Genomic DNA, 14,016 nt, shown 5'->3' with positions numbered 1-14,016 from the left:
TACCATGGTAACCAGGTAATCCTGGTCCTCAATGAATCGTTGCCATGGTAACCAGGTAACCTGGATCCTGACTAGTCTGTTGCATGGTAACCAGGTAATCCTGGTCCTGAATGACCCGTTGCCCTGGTAACTACAGCAGTGCTCTGCCTGTTGCCATGGTTGCTTCTGGCTGACTTTGCCCATTGCCATGGCAACTGCTGCCTGTCACCATGGAAACCGTCACCCAGTGACTCCTGTGGTGACCCCCAATGACCCCTCAGTGACCCCTGGGCCCACTTCAGACCCCAGTGACTGCTGACCCCACAGTGACCCCTTGACCCAAATGACCCTGTGGTCACTTGATGACCCCTGCCCCCTCACTGACCCCTGATTCCTCATTACCCAAATGACCTTGTGACCCCTCACTGAGCCCAATGATCGCTGCCCCTGCAGTGACCTCGTGACCCTCCAGACCCCAATGACCCTGATGTCCCCTGACCTCATGGTGATCCCTTGACCCCTAATGCCCCTCACAGACCCCAATATCCACTGACCCCTGGGTGACCCCTGACCCCCAGTCACCCTGGATGATCCCAGATGACCCCTGGATGACTCCTGACCCTGAATGGCCCTTGGCTGACCCCAGCTGACCCCTGACTCTGGCTGACTCCTGGGTGACCTCTGAGTGACCCCTGTGTGGCCCTGGTGACCCTGGATTATCCCTGGCTCTGGCTGACCCCTGAATTAACCCCTGGTGGCCCCTGAGTGACCCCCACATGACCTCTGCCCCCAGCAAGGCTTCCTGAGCCGGCGCCTCAAGAGCTCCATCAAGAGAACCAAGAGCCAGCCCAAGCTGGACCGGACCAGCAGCTTCCGGCAGATCCTGCCGCGCTTCCGGAGTGCTGATCATGACAGGTAAGACACCTGGGGCAGGTAAATACGCCTGGGGACAGCTAGGGGCATTGGGGACACACCTGGGACACACCTGGGTACAGCTGGGGGCATTGGGGACACACCTGGGACACACCTGGGACACACCTGGGACGCACCTGGGACGCACCTGGGTACACCTGGGGGCATTGGGGACACACCTGGGACACACCTGGGCACAGCTGGGGGCATTGGGGACACACCTGGGACACACCTCATAAGCCTGGGGACACCTGGGGGTATTTGGGGGCAGCTTCTGGCAGATACTGCCGCGCTTCTGGAGCGCCAGCCATGAAGGTGAGACACCTGGGGACAGGTGAGACACACCTGGGGACACACCTGGGGACATTGGGGACACACCACAGGGACATGGGGGCAGCTTCTGGCAGATCCTGCCATGCTTCCGGAATGCTGATCATGACAGGTGAGACACCTGGGGACAGGTAAATACACCTGGGGACACCTGGAGACAGCTGGGGACACACCTGGGTACAGCTGGGGACATTGGGGACACAGCTCATACAGCTGGGGACACCTAGGACACACCTGGCACTGATGGCATTGGGAACACACCTGGGGACATTGGGGACACACCACAGGGACATTGGGGGCAGCTTCTGGCAGATCCTGCTGTGCTTCCGGAGTGCTGACTACAACAGGTGAGACACCTGGGGACACCTGAGACACACCTGGGGACACCTGGGGGCATTGGGGATACACCTGGGGATGCCTGGGATGCACCTGGGCACAGCTCATACACCTGGATACAGATGGGACACACCTGGGGCCATTGGGGCCATTGGGGACACCTCAGAGGGTTTGGGGGCAGATCCTGCCTCACTTCTGGAGCGCTGACCACAACAGGTGAGTGCACCTGGGGACACACCTGTGGACACACCTGGGGACAGCTGGGGACACTGTGGACACACCTGGGGGCACCTCAGGGGGTTTGGGGGCAAATCCTGCTGCATGTCTGGAGTGGCAACCACAACAGGTGAGTGCACCTGGGGACACCTGGGGAGACCTGGGGGCATTGGGGACACACCTGGGGACACACCTGGGGACACACCTGGGGCCATTGGGACCACATCTGGACACACCTGGGGACACCTGGGACACACCTGGGGGCACTTGGGGACACACCTGAGGGAGTTTGGGGGCACCTGGGGACACCTGGAAACACACCTGGGACACACCAGGGGACACTTGGGGATACACCTGAGGGAGTTTGGGGGCACCTGGGGACACCTGGAAACACACCTGGGACACACCTAGGAGACCTGGACACACCTGGGGACATCAGGGCACACCTGGGGACACCACAGGGGCATATGGGGACATTTGGGGGCACTGGACCAGCAGCTCCCACAGCGCCGAGCGTGACAGGTACCGGACACACCTGGGGACACACCTGGGGGACACCTGGGGACACACCTGGGGACACCCTGGGGGCCTTTGGGGTCCCACTGTGGTGGAGCCCTAAATCCCACCAGGAAATCCCCAAAATCTCCCCAAAATTCCCCTGAAATCCCTCCCAAACCCCTTAAATGTCTTCAAAATCCCCCCAAACTCTCCTCAGATCCCCTCCCAATCCCTCATAATCCCCCCAAATCCCAAAATTACCCCAAATTCCCACCCCATAGCAAGGCTCATGTAGACTTTAAGTAGTCCCACTCCCTCAAATCCCCCCAAATTCCCCCAATCCCCCTCCAACTCCCTAAATCCCCCTCAAATCCCCTCAGATCCCCTCGAATCCCCAAAAATCCCCCCAAATCCCCTCAACCCCTCCAAATTCCCCCAAAATCCCCCTTAAATCCTCCCAAAATCCCCCAGAAATCTCCTCAAATCCCAATGAAACCCCTCAAACCCCCCAGTCCTCCTCCAGCTCCCCGAATCCCATTCAAATCCCTTTCCAATACCCCCAACCCCCCAGAATTCCCAAAATTCCCGAATCCCCCCTTTAGGGCCCGGCTGGTGCAGAGCTTTAAGGAGTCCCACTCCATAAATCCCCCAAATTTCCCCAAAAATGTCCCCAAGTCCTTTTCCAACCCCTCAAATCCCCCCAGATCTCCCCCAAATCCCCTCAAATCCTTTTCCAACCCCTCAAATCCCCCCAAATTCCCAAATCCCCCACTTCAGGGCCTGGCTGATGCAAAACTATAAGGAGTCCCACTCCCACAAACCCCTCAAATTCCCTTCCAACCCCTCAAATCCCCCACAAATCTCTAAAAATCTCCCTCAAATCCCTCGAAATTCCTTCAAATTCCTCCCAAATCCCCCCAAAATTCCCAAATACTCCATCCAGGGCCCATCTGATGCCGAGCTTTTAGGAGTCCCACTCCCAAAATCCCCCAAACCCCCCTGAAACCCCTTAAAATCACCCCAAATCCCCCCCAAATTCCCCCAAATCCCCTCAAATCCCTCCCAAATCCCCCAAACTCTCCCCAAATTCCCAAATCCCCCTATTTAGGGCTCGAGTGATGCAGAGCTTTAAGGAGTCCCACTCCCACAAACCACCCCAAATCCCCCCAAAACCCCCGTAACCCCTTTCCAACCCCCCTAAAATGCCCCCAAATCCCTTTCCAACCCCTCAAATCCCTCCCAAATCTCCCAAAATTTCTTTCAAATCCCTCCCAAATCCCTCCAATTACCCTCAAATGCCTCCAAAATCCCCCCAGTTTCCCTCAAATCCCCTCTGAATCCCCTAAAATCCCCCCAAATCCCCCCAAATTCCCTCAAATCCCCTCTGAATCCCCTAAAATCCCCCCAAATCCCCCCAAATTCCTCCCAAATCCCCCAATCTCTCCCCAGATTCCACCCAAATCCCCCATATTCCTTCCCAACCCCCCAAATCCCCCCAAATTCCCCAAATCCCCGTTTAGGGCCCGTCTGATGCAGAGCTTTAAGGAGTCCCATTCCCATGAGTCGCTGCTGAGCCCCTCGAGCGCGGCCGAGGCGCTGGAGCTGAACCTGGATGAGGATTCCATCATCAAGGCTGTGCACAGCAGCATACTGGGCCAGGAGTTCTGCTTTGAGGTGGGAAATTCCGGGGATTTTCCGGGAATTCTGGGGATTCCGAGGGGGCGTGGCTCACCTGAGGGGGCGTGGCCGTGTCTCACCTGCCCGCAGGTGACGACGGCGTCGGGCACCAAATGTTTCGCCTGCCGATCGGCGGCCGAGAGGGACAAATGGATCGAGAACCTCCAGAGGGCCGTGAAGCCCAACAAGGTGGGCAGGGCTGGGGTGGGCGGGGCTGCTGAGGGTGGGGCTGCTGGGGTGGAGGAGGGGCTTCTGAGATTGGGGGAAGAGCTACTGGGGGTGGGAGTGATCAATGGGTCATGGAGGTGGTCAGTACGTCACCAAGGTGGTCAGCTGGCCATGGGGATGGTCAGCTAGTTTTAGGGATGGGCAACTAGTCATGAGTGTGGTCAGTCAGTCATGGGGGTGGTCAGGTGGTCGTGGAGATGGTCAGCTGGTCATGGGCGTGGTCAGGTGGTTGTGGGGGTGGTCAGCTGGTGGGATGGGAATGGTCAGCTGGGGGTGGCCAGCTGGTCATGTGAGGCTGAACTGGTCATCGGGATGGTGGAGTGGTGGGAATGGAAATGGTCAGCTGGTGATGATTAACTGGTCATGGGAATGGTCAACTGGTGGGGATGACCATGGTGTTGATGGTCAGCTGCTGTTTGATGGTCATCTGATGGGGATGGTCAGCTGGTGTTGATGGTCAGCTGGTGTTTGATGGTCATCTGGGTGGTCAGTTGGAGGCAATGTTGATGGTCAGCTGGTGTTTGATGGTCAGCTGCTGGTGGTGGTGGTTATGTTGTTTATGGTCAGCTGGTGTCAATGGTCATCTGATGTTGAGCCTTTTCATGATGATGATGGTCAGCTGGTGTTGATGTCACCTGGTATCACTTGTCAGCTGGTGTTGATGGTCATCTGGGTGGTCAATTGAAGGGGATGTTGATGGTCAGCCAGTGTTGATGTCAGCTGGTGGGAATGGGGATGGTCAACTGGTGTTGATGTCAACTGGCATCAATGTCACCTGGCACTGATGTCACCTGGTGGCAATGGGGGTGGTCACCTGGTGTTGATGTCCCTGGTGGCAATGGGGGTGGTCACCTGGTGCTGATGTCACCTGGCTTTGATGTCACCTAGTGTGAGTGGGGCTAGTCACTTGGAGTTGATGATCACCTGGTGTTGACGTCACCTGGCATTGATGTCACCTGGTGGCAACACAGATGGTCACCTGGTGGCAATGGGAACGGTCATCTAGCATTGATGGCCACCTGGTGTTGATGGTTGCCTGGCACTGATGGTCACCTGGCACTGATGGTCACCTGCTGTTGATGCCAACCTAGCCCATCCTCTCTCCCGACCCCAACCCCCTCTGTCCCCCACCGTGCTGACCCCGTGCTGACCCCGCGCTGAACCCTGACCCCCCACTGACCCCGTACTGACCTTTGAATCCCACACTGACCCCTGGCCCTGCACTGACCCCTGACTCTGCACTGCCCCCTGACCCCACACTGACCCCACACTGACCCCTGACCCCACACTGACCCTTGCCCCCCCTTGCTGCCCCCTGACCGTGCAGGACAACAGCCGGCGCGTGGACAACGTGCTGAAGCTGTGGGTGATCGAGGCGCGGGACCTGCCGCCCAAGAAGCGCTACTACTGCGAGCTGTGCCTGGACGACATGCTGTACGCCCGCACCACCAGCAAGGCCCGCACTGACAACGTCTTCTGGGGAGAGCACTTCGAGTTCAACAACCTGCCCGCCGTGCGCACCATCCGCCTGCATCTCTACAAGGACACAGACAAGAAGAGGAAGAAGGACAAGAGCAACTACGTGGGCATGGTGAGTAGGGAGGGAAGGGGTTAATCGATGTGATCCCACGTGGGCATGGTGAGTGGGCAGGGATAGGTGAGCAGAAAATGAATTTGGTTTTTATGTTTGTGGCAGTTCATATGTTCGCTTCCTTTTTCTTTTGGGGAGATGGGATTGTCCTGGCTTAGGGCAAATTTTGGGAGATAAGAAACCTCCAGTTCTGGTTTAGGGCAAATTTGGGATTAGGGCAAATCTGAGAGGAAAACCTCCTGTCCTGGTTTAGGACAAATTTGGGAGGAAACTTCTGAATGGGATTCCTCTCGAGACCAAACCCAAACTCTGCTCCAGCCAGTCCGGGAAAGAACTTCCTCAGAGGAAAGTGGAAAAAACTATTTATTTAACAAACAAAATGCCCACAAGCATAAGGAATGAATAATATAAAGCAATAAAACCTCTTGTTCCGAAGTGAGATGGCAGAGCTGAGGAAGTCCTTGCCCTGGGTGTAGCTCAGCTCACTCCGTCTCCCACCAGGCCCAGTCCCTCTGGAGGTCCAGGCCCTGGTGGGAGCCCTCGGTGCTCCTCTGGGTTTTTCCATCAGGTTTAAACAGTCCCAAGGAAAAGGGAAAAAAAAACAGTCCAGGGAACTTCTCTGCCCCAGCTAGCTAAATTAACTAAAAGAAAGAAAAAAAAGATTTCTGTCTTGCTGTCTGTCTGTGCCTCTGATGAACAACCCCGTCCCAAGGAAAAAAATTCAGAGGAGTGAACGCTGTTTTTCAAAACAAACTGTCCTCTTCTTCTTTCCCTGCTTCGCCCTCAGAACCAGTCTGAAAGGCACAGAACTCTATATACAGCACAAACAGAACAGACAATTGGGGATACAGGCGGCATAAAGTCACCCCAGGACAGGGGATTGGGGAGGAAAAGGTGAAATAGGCTTAATTTAAAGTAAATAGTTTTGTTAACGTGTACTAAGAAAAGGAAAAAAAAATTAAACTTTTAAACTCTTTCTTTTGCTACAAACTGTTTGATTTCTTAGAGAAGAAAGTGATTTTCAGTTAGTTGTAACTATTTAAATGTAATTTTGCACAACATAGAGAGAGACGGTGATTTTCAGTTAGTTGTAACAATTTAAATATAATTTTGTGTCACTTTGGGAGAGGAGTTTCTCTGGAGTCTTATGGGGACACTTGCTACAAGGAAAAGTTTGGTGGTTTTTTATCTCTTCTTTTAAACTCGTTTCTTTTCTGAATTTCCTCTTCTTTTAAACTAACAACACTAGCAACTAAACTGAACACAACCCAACTAAAACACAACCGCTGCAACCCATAGCCTAAAACCAACAGTGCGAATTTATAATCTCCTCCTGTTCCATCAAAAACAACAACAACAACAAAAACAACCAAAAAAACCAAACCAAACCAAAACAAAAAAACCCAAACCAAAGAAAACCTCAAAAAAACCCCCCAAAAACAAAAACATACTCAACCCAGGCCACTGCTTGTGGGCAGTAAGCCCCAAAAACCCAGCCAAACCTGGCCCGAACAGCCAAAAAAAGGGGCTAAAGACTAAATCTTTAACTTACCACACAATATTAACATCTAACCAATCTCCCCCCAAACCAAACAAAAAAACTCCCCAAAAAATTACTTAAAATCCTTTCATTTTAATTAATTTCATTTTTCTGAAAAAAGTAACTGACTTTTTAATTAATTAGTTAAACTATCAACATTTACATCAACTTCTTTTTTTAAAAAAGCACCTTACAATTGTACTAAATGACTGCAATGCTGAGCCACAGATTTGATAGATTTATATTTTTATAGATTTTATACATTTATTTTTTATAGATTTTATAGATTTTTTTAAAAATAGATTTTATGGATTTATATTTTATAGGTTTTATGGATTTATTTTTAAATAGATTTTTAAGTTGTTCATTCACGCAGTTATGTGTCGTCTCATTGGCCGGTTCACCCTGTCCATCAATCCAGGCACGCCTCCTTTGAGATGCCTGATTGGTCAGAGCCATCATTGCATTTTGCCTCCTTCATCTCGGTTTTGTGTCCTTGGTAGTCAGTTTCTCAGGCTCGTTTTTTTCTTATTTTAGTCTTGGTTTTTTCAGTAATTTTGACAAATTCTGAGAGTTCTGATAACAAAATCTGCTGGTGGTTAAGTTCATTTCCACACGTTTTGGCTGGTGAACAGAGTTTAGGTTTTTATCTCAGTTTTGCATTCTTGGTAGTCAGATTCTCCATTCTTGGTTGTCAGTTTTTCAGACTCTTCATTCTTAGTTTATTCCTGGTTTTCTCGGTAACCTCAATGAATTTCTGAGGGTTCTGAGATAACAAAAATCTGCAGGTGGTTAAGTTGACTTCCACCCAGTTTGAGTTTTTATCTTGGTTTTGCATTCTTGGTAGTCAGTTCCTCAGGCTCTTCTTTTTTTATTTTAGTCTTGTTTTTCTCAGTAACCTCAGTGAATTCCTGAGAGTTCTGATAACAAAAACCTGCTGGTGGTTAAGTTTGCTCACACATGGTTTGGCCAGTAAGCAGAGTTTAGGTTTTTATCTCGGTTTTGCATTCTTGGTGGCCAGTTTCTCAGGCTCTTGTTTCTTATTTTAATCCTGTTTTTTCTTGGTAACCTCAACGAATTTCTGAGGGTTCCGATAACAAAAAACTGCAGGTGGTTAAGTTTACTCACACACAGTTTGGCCAGTAAACAGAGTTTAGGTTTTGCATCCTTGTTAGTCACTTTCTTAGGCTCCTGGTTCTTATTTTTGTCCGGTTTTTCTTTAGTAACCTCGACAAATTCCTGAGGGTTCTGATAACAAAAACTGAGGGTGGTTACATTCACTTCCACACATTTTGGCCAGTAAACAGAGTTTAGGTTTTTATCTTGGTTTTGCATTCTTGCTAGTCAGATTCTCAGGCTTTTGGTTCTGGTTCTCATTTTAGTCTGGTTTTTCTCAGTAACCCAAATGAATTTCTGAGGGTTCTGATAACAAAAACCCGCGGGTGGTTAAGTTTACTTACACACATTTTGGCTGGTAAACAGAGTTTAGGTTTTTATCCAGGTTTTGCATCCTTGGTAGTCAGATTCTCAGGCTCTTGGTTCTTATTTCAGTCCTGTTTTTTCTCATTAACCTCGATAAATTCCTGAGAGTTCCGATAACAAAAAAATTCCAAGTGGTTAAGTTTGCTCCCACACGGTCTGGCCGCGGCCCTAAGCCGTGTAAACCCCTCATTCCAGGTGAGCATCCCCATCGCCAGTGTGACGGGGCGGCACTTTGCTGAGCAGTGGTACCCACTGAGCCAGCCCAGTGGCAGCAAGAGCAAGGCAGGCTGCCCAGCGCTGCGCGTCAAGAGCCGCTTCCAGACCATGAGCATCCTGCCCATGGAGCTCTACAAGGAGTTCGCTGAGTACGTCACCAACAACTACCGCATGCTCTGCGCTGTGCTGGAGCCCGTGCTCAGCGTCAAGAGCAAGGAGGAGGTGGCCTGCGCGCTGGTGCACATCCTGCAGAGCACCGGAAAGGCCAAGGTGGGACTGCGATAGGAGTTTGGGAATGGTGGGATTTTGGGAGGATAGGTGGTGAGAGGAATGGTGGATGATGGATGGATGGATGGATGGATGAATGGATGATGGATGTATGCTGGAGGTGGCCTGTGCACTGGTGCACATCCTGCAGAGTACTGGAAAGGCCAAGGTGGGAACTCATGGGGTGAAGAGGTGGGATTTCAGGAGGTTGGGATGGTGGGATGCATGATGGATGGATCGATGGACGGATGAACGGATGATGGATATATGATGGATGAATGGATGATGGATGGATGGATGGATGACAGATAGAAAGATGGTAGGATGGATGGAAAGGTGGAGATGGATGAAGATGGATGATGGATGGATGATGGATGGAAGGATGGATGGAGAGGTGGGGATAGATGAAGATGGATGGGTGGATGATGGAGATGGGACAGAGGGACGTCCAGCGCCGGGCCACGCTGACGGTTGTGGGCAGGACTTCCTGTCGGACATGGCCATGACGGAGGTGGATCGTTTCATGGACCGGGAGCACCTGATCTTCCGGGAGAACACCTTGGCCACCAAAGCCATTGAGGAGTACCTGAAGCTCATTGGCCAGAAATACCTCAAGGACGCCATTGGTGAGCGCCAGCGGCACTGGGGGGTGCCGGAGGGGTGTGGCTTCCATGGCAGGGGTGGGGTGGGTGGTCCTCACTCATGGCCATGACATGGTTGGGTGGCCCCTTGTGGTCATGAGATGGTTAGGTGATCCCTGCTCACAGCCAGGTTCCATCACCACCATCATGAGGTCATCATTGGATGGTCCCACAGGCAGCCATGACATGGTTGGGCGTCCCCTTCTTGTTCTCATGAGACGGCTGGGAGGTCCCTGCTCACAGCTTGGTTCCATCCATCACCATCATCACAAGATGGTTGGGTTGTCCCTTCCCATGGCTGTGAGATCATTGGGTGGTCCCTTTTCATGGCCATGTCCCCATGGTTCTGGGATGGTTGGGTGGTCCCTACTCACAGCCAAGTTCCATCACCTTCATCAATGAAATGATTGGGTGGTCTCTTCTTGTGGCCATGAGACATTGCATGGTCTCTGCTTGTGGTCTTCACATGGTTGGGTGGCCCCTTCTTGTAGTTATGAGGTGGTTGGGCGATCCCCACTCATGGCCAGGGTCCATCACCACCATCATGAGACCTTTGGGTGGTCCCTTTTCAAGGCCATGACATGGTCAGGTGGTCCCCACTCATGGCCACTAGCCATTGGGTGGTCCCCATTCCCCATCATGTTCCATCACCACCATGATGAGATCTTGGGTGGTCCCCACTCATGCCCATGAGATCTTGGGTGGTCCATTCTAGTGGTCATTAAATCATTGGGTGGTCCCTTTTCATGGCCATGACATGGTTGGGTGGTCCCTGTCATGGCCATTAGGTCCTTGGATGGTTCCCATTCACCATCATGTTCCATCACCACCATCATGAGATGTTGGGTGGCCCCCACTCATGCCCATGAAATCATTGGGTGGTCCCTTCTTGTGGTCATGAAATCATTGGGTGGTCCCAACCCATGACCAGGTTCCATCAGCACCACCATGAAATCTTTGGGTTGTCCCTTCTCCCATCCATGACATGATCGGTCTCTTCTCCTCCTCCCCCTTGGTGTCCCCATGTCCCCCCCACCTGCACCACAGGCGAATTCATCCGGGCGCTCTACGAGTCGGAGGAGAACTGCGAGGTGGACCCCATGAAGTGCTCAGCCTCCACCCTGGCTGACCACCAGGCCAACCTGCGCATGTGCTGCGAGCTGGCGCTCTGCAAGGTGGTCAACTCCCACTGGTGAGTGTGGGGACACCGTGGGGACATCCTGGGAATGTCCCCAGGATCCACGTGACACCGTGTCCTGCTGGCAGCGTGTTCCCGCGGGAGCTGAAGGAGGTGTTCGCCTCATGGCGGCTGCGCTGCGCCGAGCGTGGGCGCGAGGACATCGCCGACCGCCTGATCAGCGCCTCGCTCTTCCTGCGCTTCCTGTGCCCCGCTGTGATGTCCCCCAGCCTCTTTGGCCTGATGCAGGAGTACCCCGACGAGCAGACAGCCAGGACGCTGACCCTCATTGCCAAGGTCATCCAGAACTTGGCCAACTTCACCAAGTGAGGGCAGCGACGGCGGGAAGGGTTCGGGGGGTGGGTTTGTGGAGAGGTGGATGGAGATGGAAGGAAATGGATGGAAATGGATGGATGGATGGATGGATGGATGGATGGATGGATGGATGGGAGGATGGATACTGATGGATAGATGATTATGGATGAGTTGGATGGTGCATGATATGGATGAGTTGAGGGACAGGATAGATGCATGGATCAAGAGAATATGAATGGATGAGTTGATGGGCAGGAGATGGATGGTGGATGGTGATGGATGATGGATGGATAGAGAAAAGATGGATGGATGGACAAGAGATGGATGATGATGCATGGATGCACAAGATGATGATGATGATGATGGATGGGAAATGGATGAGTAGAGGGACTGGATGTGTGGAGGGATGATGATGGATGGATAGAAGGTGTATGGAAGATGGATGAGTTGATGGACAAGAGATGGATGATGATGGATGGATGGATGGATGGATGGATGGATGGACGGCAGTAGACAATGGATGATGATCATGATTGATGATGGATGCCAGATGATGGTGGATAATGATGGATGATGGATTACCATGAATGATGGATGATGGACAATGGACAACAATGATGATGATGACAATGGATGATGGACGATGATTGCGGATGACAAGTGACAATGGATGATGATGGTGGTGGATGATGGATGCCAGATGATAGTGGATGATGGATGGTGATGGATGATGGAGGATGATGGATGCCAGATGAAGATGGATGATGATATGGATGATGGATGACCATGAATGATGGATGACAGACAATGGAAAATAATGGTGATGATGAGGACGGATAACTATGGACAGCAGATGATGGTGGATGATGCATGATGATGGATGAAGGATGATGGTGGATGACAAATGACTATGACAAATGATGATGATGGTGGTGGATGATGGATGACACATGATGATGGATGACAGAGGATGATGGATGATAGATGGTGATGGCTGATGATGATGGATGATTATGGATAGTAATGGATGACAGACGATGGTGGATGATGATGATGGATGACAAATGACAATGGATGATGGGTGATGATGGATGACGAATAATGATGGATGATGACAATGGATCATGATGATGTATGGATGATGGATGAGTAGATGTTCAATGACAGATGATGATGGATGATGGATGATGACAACAGATGATGATGGATGATGATGGATGACAGATGACAATGGATGATGACCATGGATGACAATGGATGGCAACAAATGATGGATGATGGACAACCCTCGTCCCCACCCTTCCCCACCCCTCACCTGCCACTTCCCACCCCAACCCTCTTACTGGGGACACCCCTCACCTGCTGGGGATGTTCCCACCCACCTGCCAGAGGCCATTCCCACCCACCTGCTGTCCCCACCCTCACCTTCTGGGGGTGTGCTCCTGCCCACCTGTGGGCCCCACCCTCACCTTCTGGGGGTGTGCTCCTGCCCACCTGTGGGCCCCACCCTCACCTGGGCACACCTGGCACAGGTTCGGGAGCAAGGAGGAGTACATGGCGTTCATGAATGAGTTCCTGGAGCTGGAGTGGGCCAGCATGCAGCAGTTCCTGTATGAGATCTCCAACTTGGACACGCTGACCAACAGCACCAGCTTCGAGGGCTACATTGACCTGGGCCGCGAGCTGTCCACACTGCACGCGCTGCTCTGGGAGGTCATGAGCCAGCTCAGCAAGGTACCGCACCTGGGGCACACCTGGGGGACCCACCACGGCCTCACCTGTGCATGCATAGCCTCACCTGGGGATGTTCATGGGGAGCATGACCCTCCACAGGTGTCCCTCCTTGGGTGTCCCACCATGGGAGGGTCCTGGGGTTGCCCCCAGGTGAGATCCCAGGGGTGCCACTTGTCCAGGTGAGCTCCTCAGGTGTGCCCAGGTGAGCTCCCCAGGTGTGCCCAGGGGTTGCCAGGTGCACTCAGGTGTTCTCAGGTGTGCTCACCTGTCCTCCAGGAGGCGCTGCTGAAGCTGGGCCTCATTGGGGGATCAATGGGGCTCACCTAGATTAGATCCCAGGTGTTCCCAGGTGCACTCAGGTGTTCTCAGGTGCCCTCATCTGTCCCCCAGGAGGCGCTGCTGAAGCTGGGCCCGCTGCCGCGGCTGCTGACCGACATCAGCGTAGCGCTGCGGAACCCTCACCTGCAGCGGCAGCCCAGCCAGGGCGAGCGCCTGCCCCCCAAGGGGCTGGTCCTGCGCGGGCCCTCGGCCGACCTGCAGCCCTACCTCGTGCGTGACCTCAACAGGTGAGCGCACCTGCTGGCCCCCGCGCCGGGGGGCACAGCTGTCACCCCGTGTCACCTGTCCTGTGCACTTGTGTGGGCAAGGTGTGGCCCTGTCTCACCTGGGGTGACCCCACCCACCTGTCACCCCCTATCCTGTCTGGTTGTGTGGCCAAGGTGTCCCCCTATCTCACCTAGCCTCACCTGGTGGTCCTTGGTCTCACCTGGGGTGGCCCCACCCACCTGTGACCCCTCTGTTGTGTCCTGTTGTGTGGCCCAGGTGACCTCTCCACCTCCCCTGGGGTGGTGCCACCCACCTGTCACCCCCCTGTTCT

The 14,016-nt window shown here is 52.8% G+C and overlaps 1 protein-coding gene across 1 annotated transcript in view; it reads left to right on the top strand.

Annotated features, from left to right (window-relative positions):
- The window catches only part of SYNGAP1 (synaptic Ras GTPase activating protein 1), a gene marked incomplete at its 3' end in the record, with an annotated part of 40,727 nt that overhangs the window by 12,746 nt on the left and 13,965 nt on the right, over positions 1 to 14,016 (top strand). The window contains exons 5-14 of the mRNA XM_083881801.1: positions 773 to 894; positions 3,792 to 3,945; positions 4,039 to 4,137; positions 5,504 to 5,767; positions 8,985 to 9,275; positions 9,754 to 9,898; positions 10,961 to 11,105; positions 11,180 to 11,416; positions 12,938 to 13,139; positions 13,530 to 13,705. Coding sequence (XP_083737927.1) covers positions 773 to 894; positions 3,792 to 3,945; positions 4,039 to 4,137; positions 5,504 to 5,767; positions 8,985 to 9,275; positions 9,754 to 9,898; positions 10,961 to 11,105; positions 11,180 to 11,416; positions 12,938 to 13,139; positions 13,530 to 13,705 — 1,835 coding nt within the window. The remainder of the gene's footprint in view (positions 1 to 772; positions 895 to 3,791; positions 3,946 to 4,038; positions 4,138 to 5,503; positions 5,768 to 8,984; positions 9,276 to 9,753; positions 9,899 to 10,960; positions 11,106 to 11,179; positions 11,417 to 12,937; positions 13,140 to 13,529; positions 13,706 to 14,016) is intronic.

Source organism: Zosterops lateralis, assembly GCF_965231275.1.
Source record: "Zosterops lateralis genome assembly, chromosome: 35".
NCBI classification, from domain to species: Eukaryota; Metazoa; Chordata; class Aves; order Passeriformes; family Zosteropidae; genus Zosterops; species Zosterops lateralis.
This window is presented reverse-complemented; position numbering and strand designations above follow the sequence as displayed.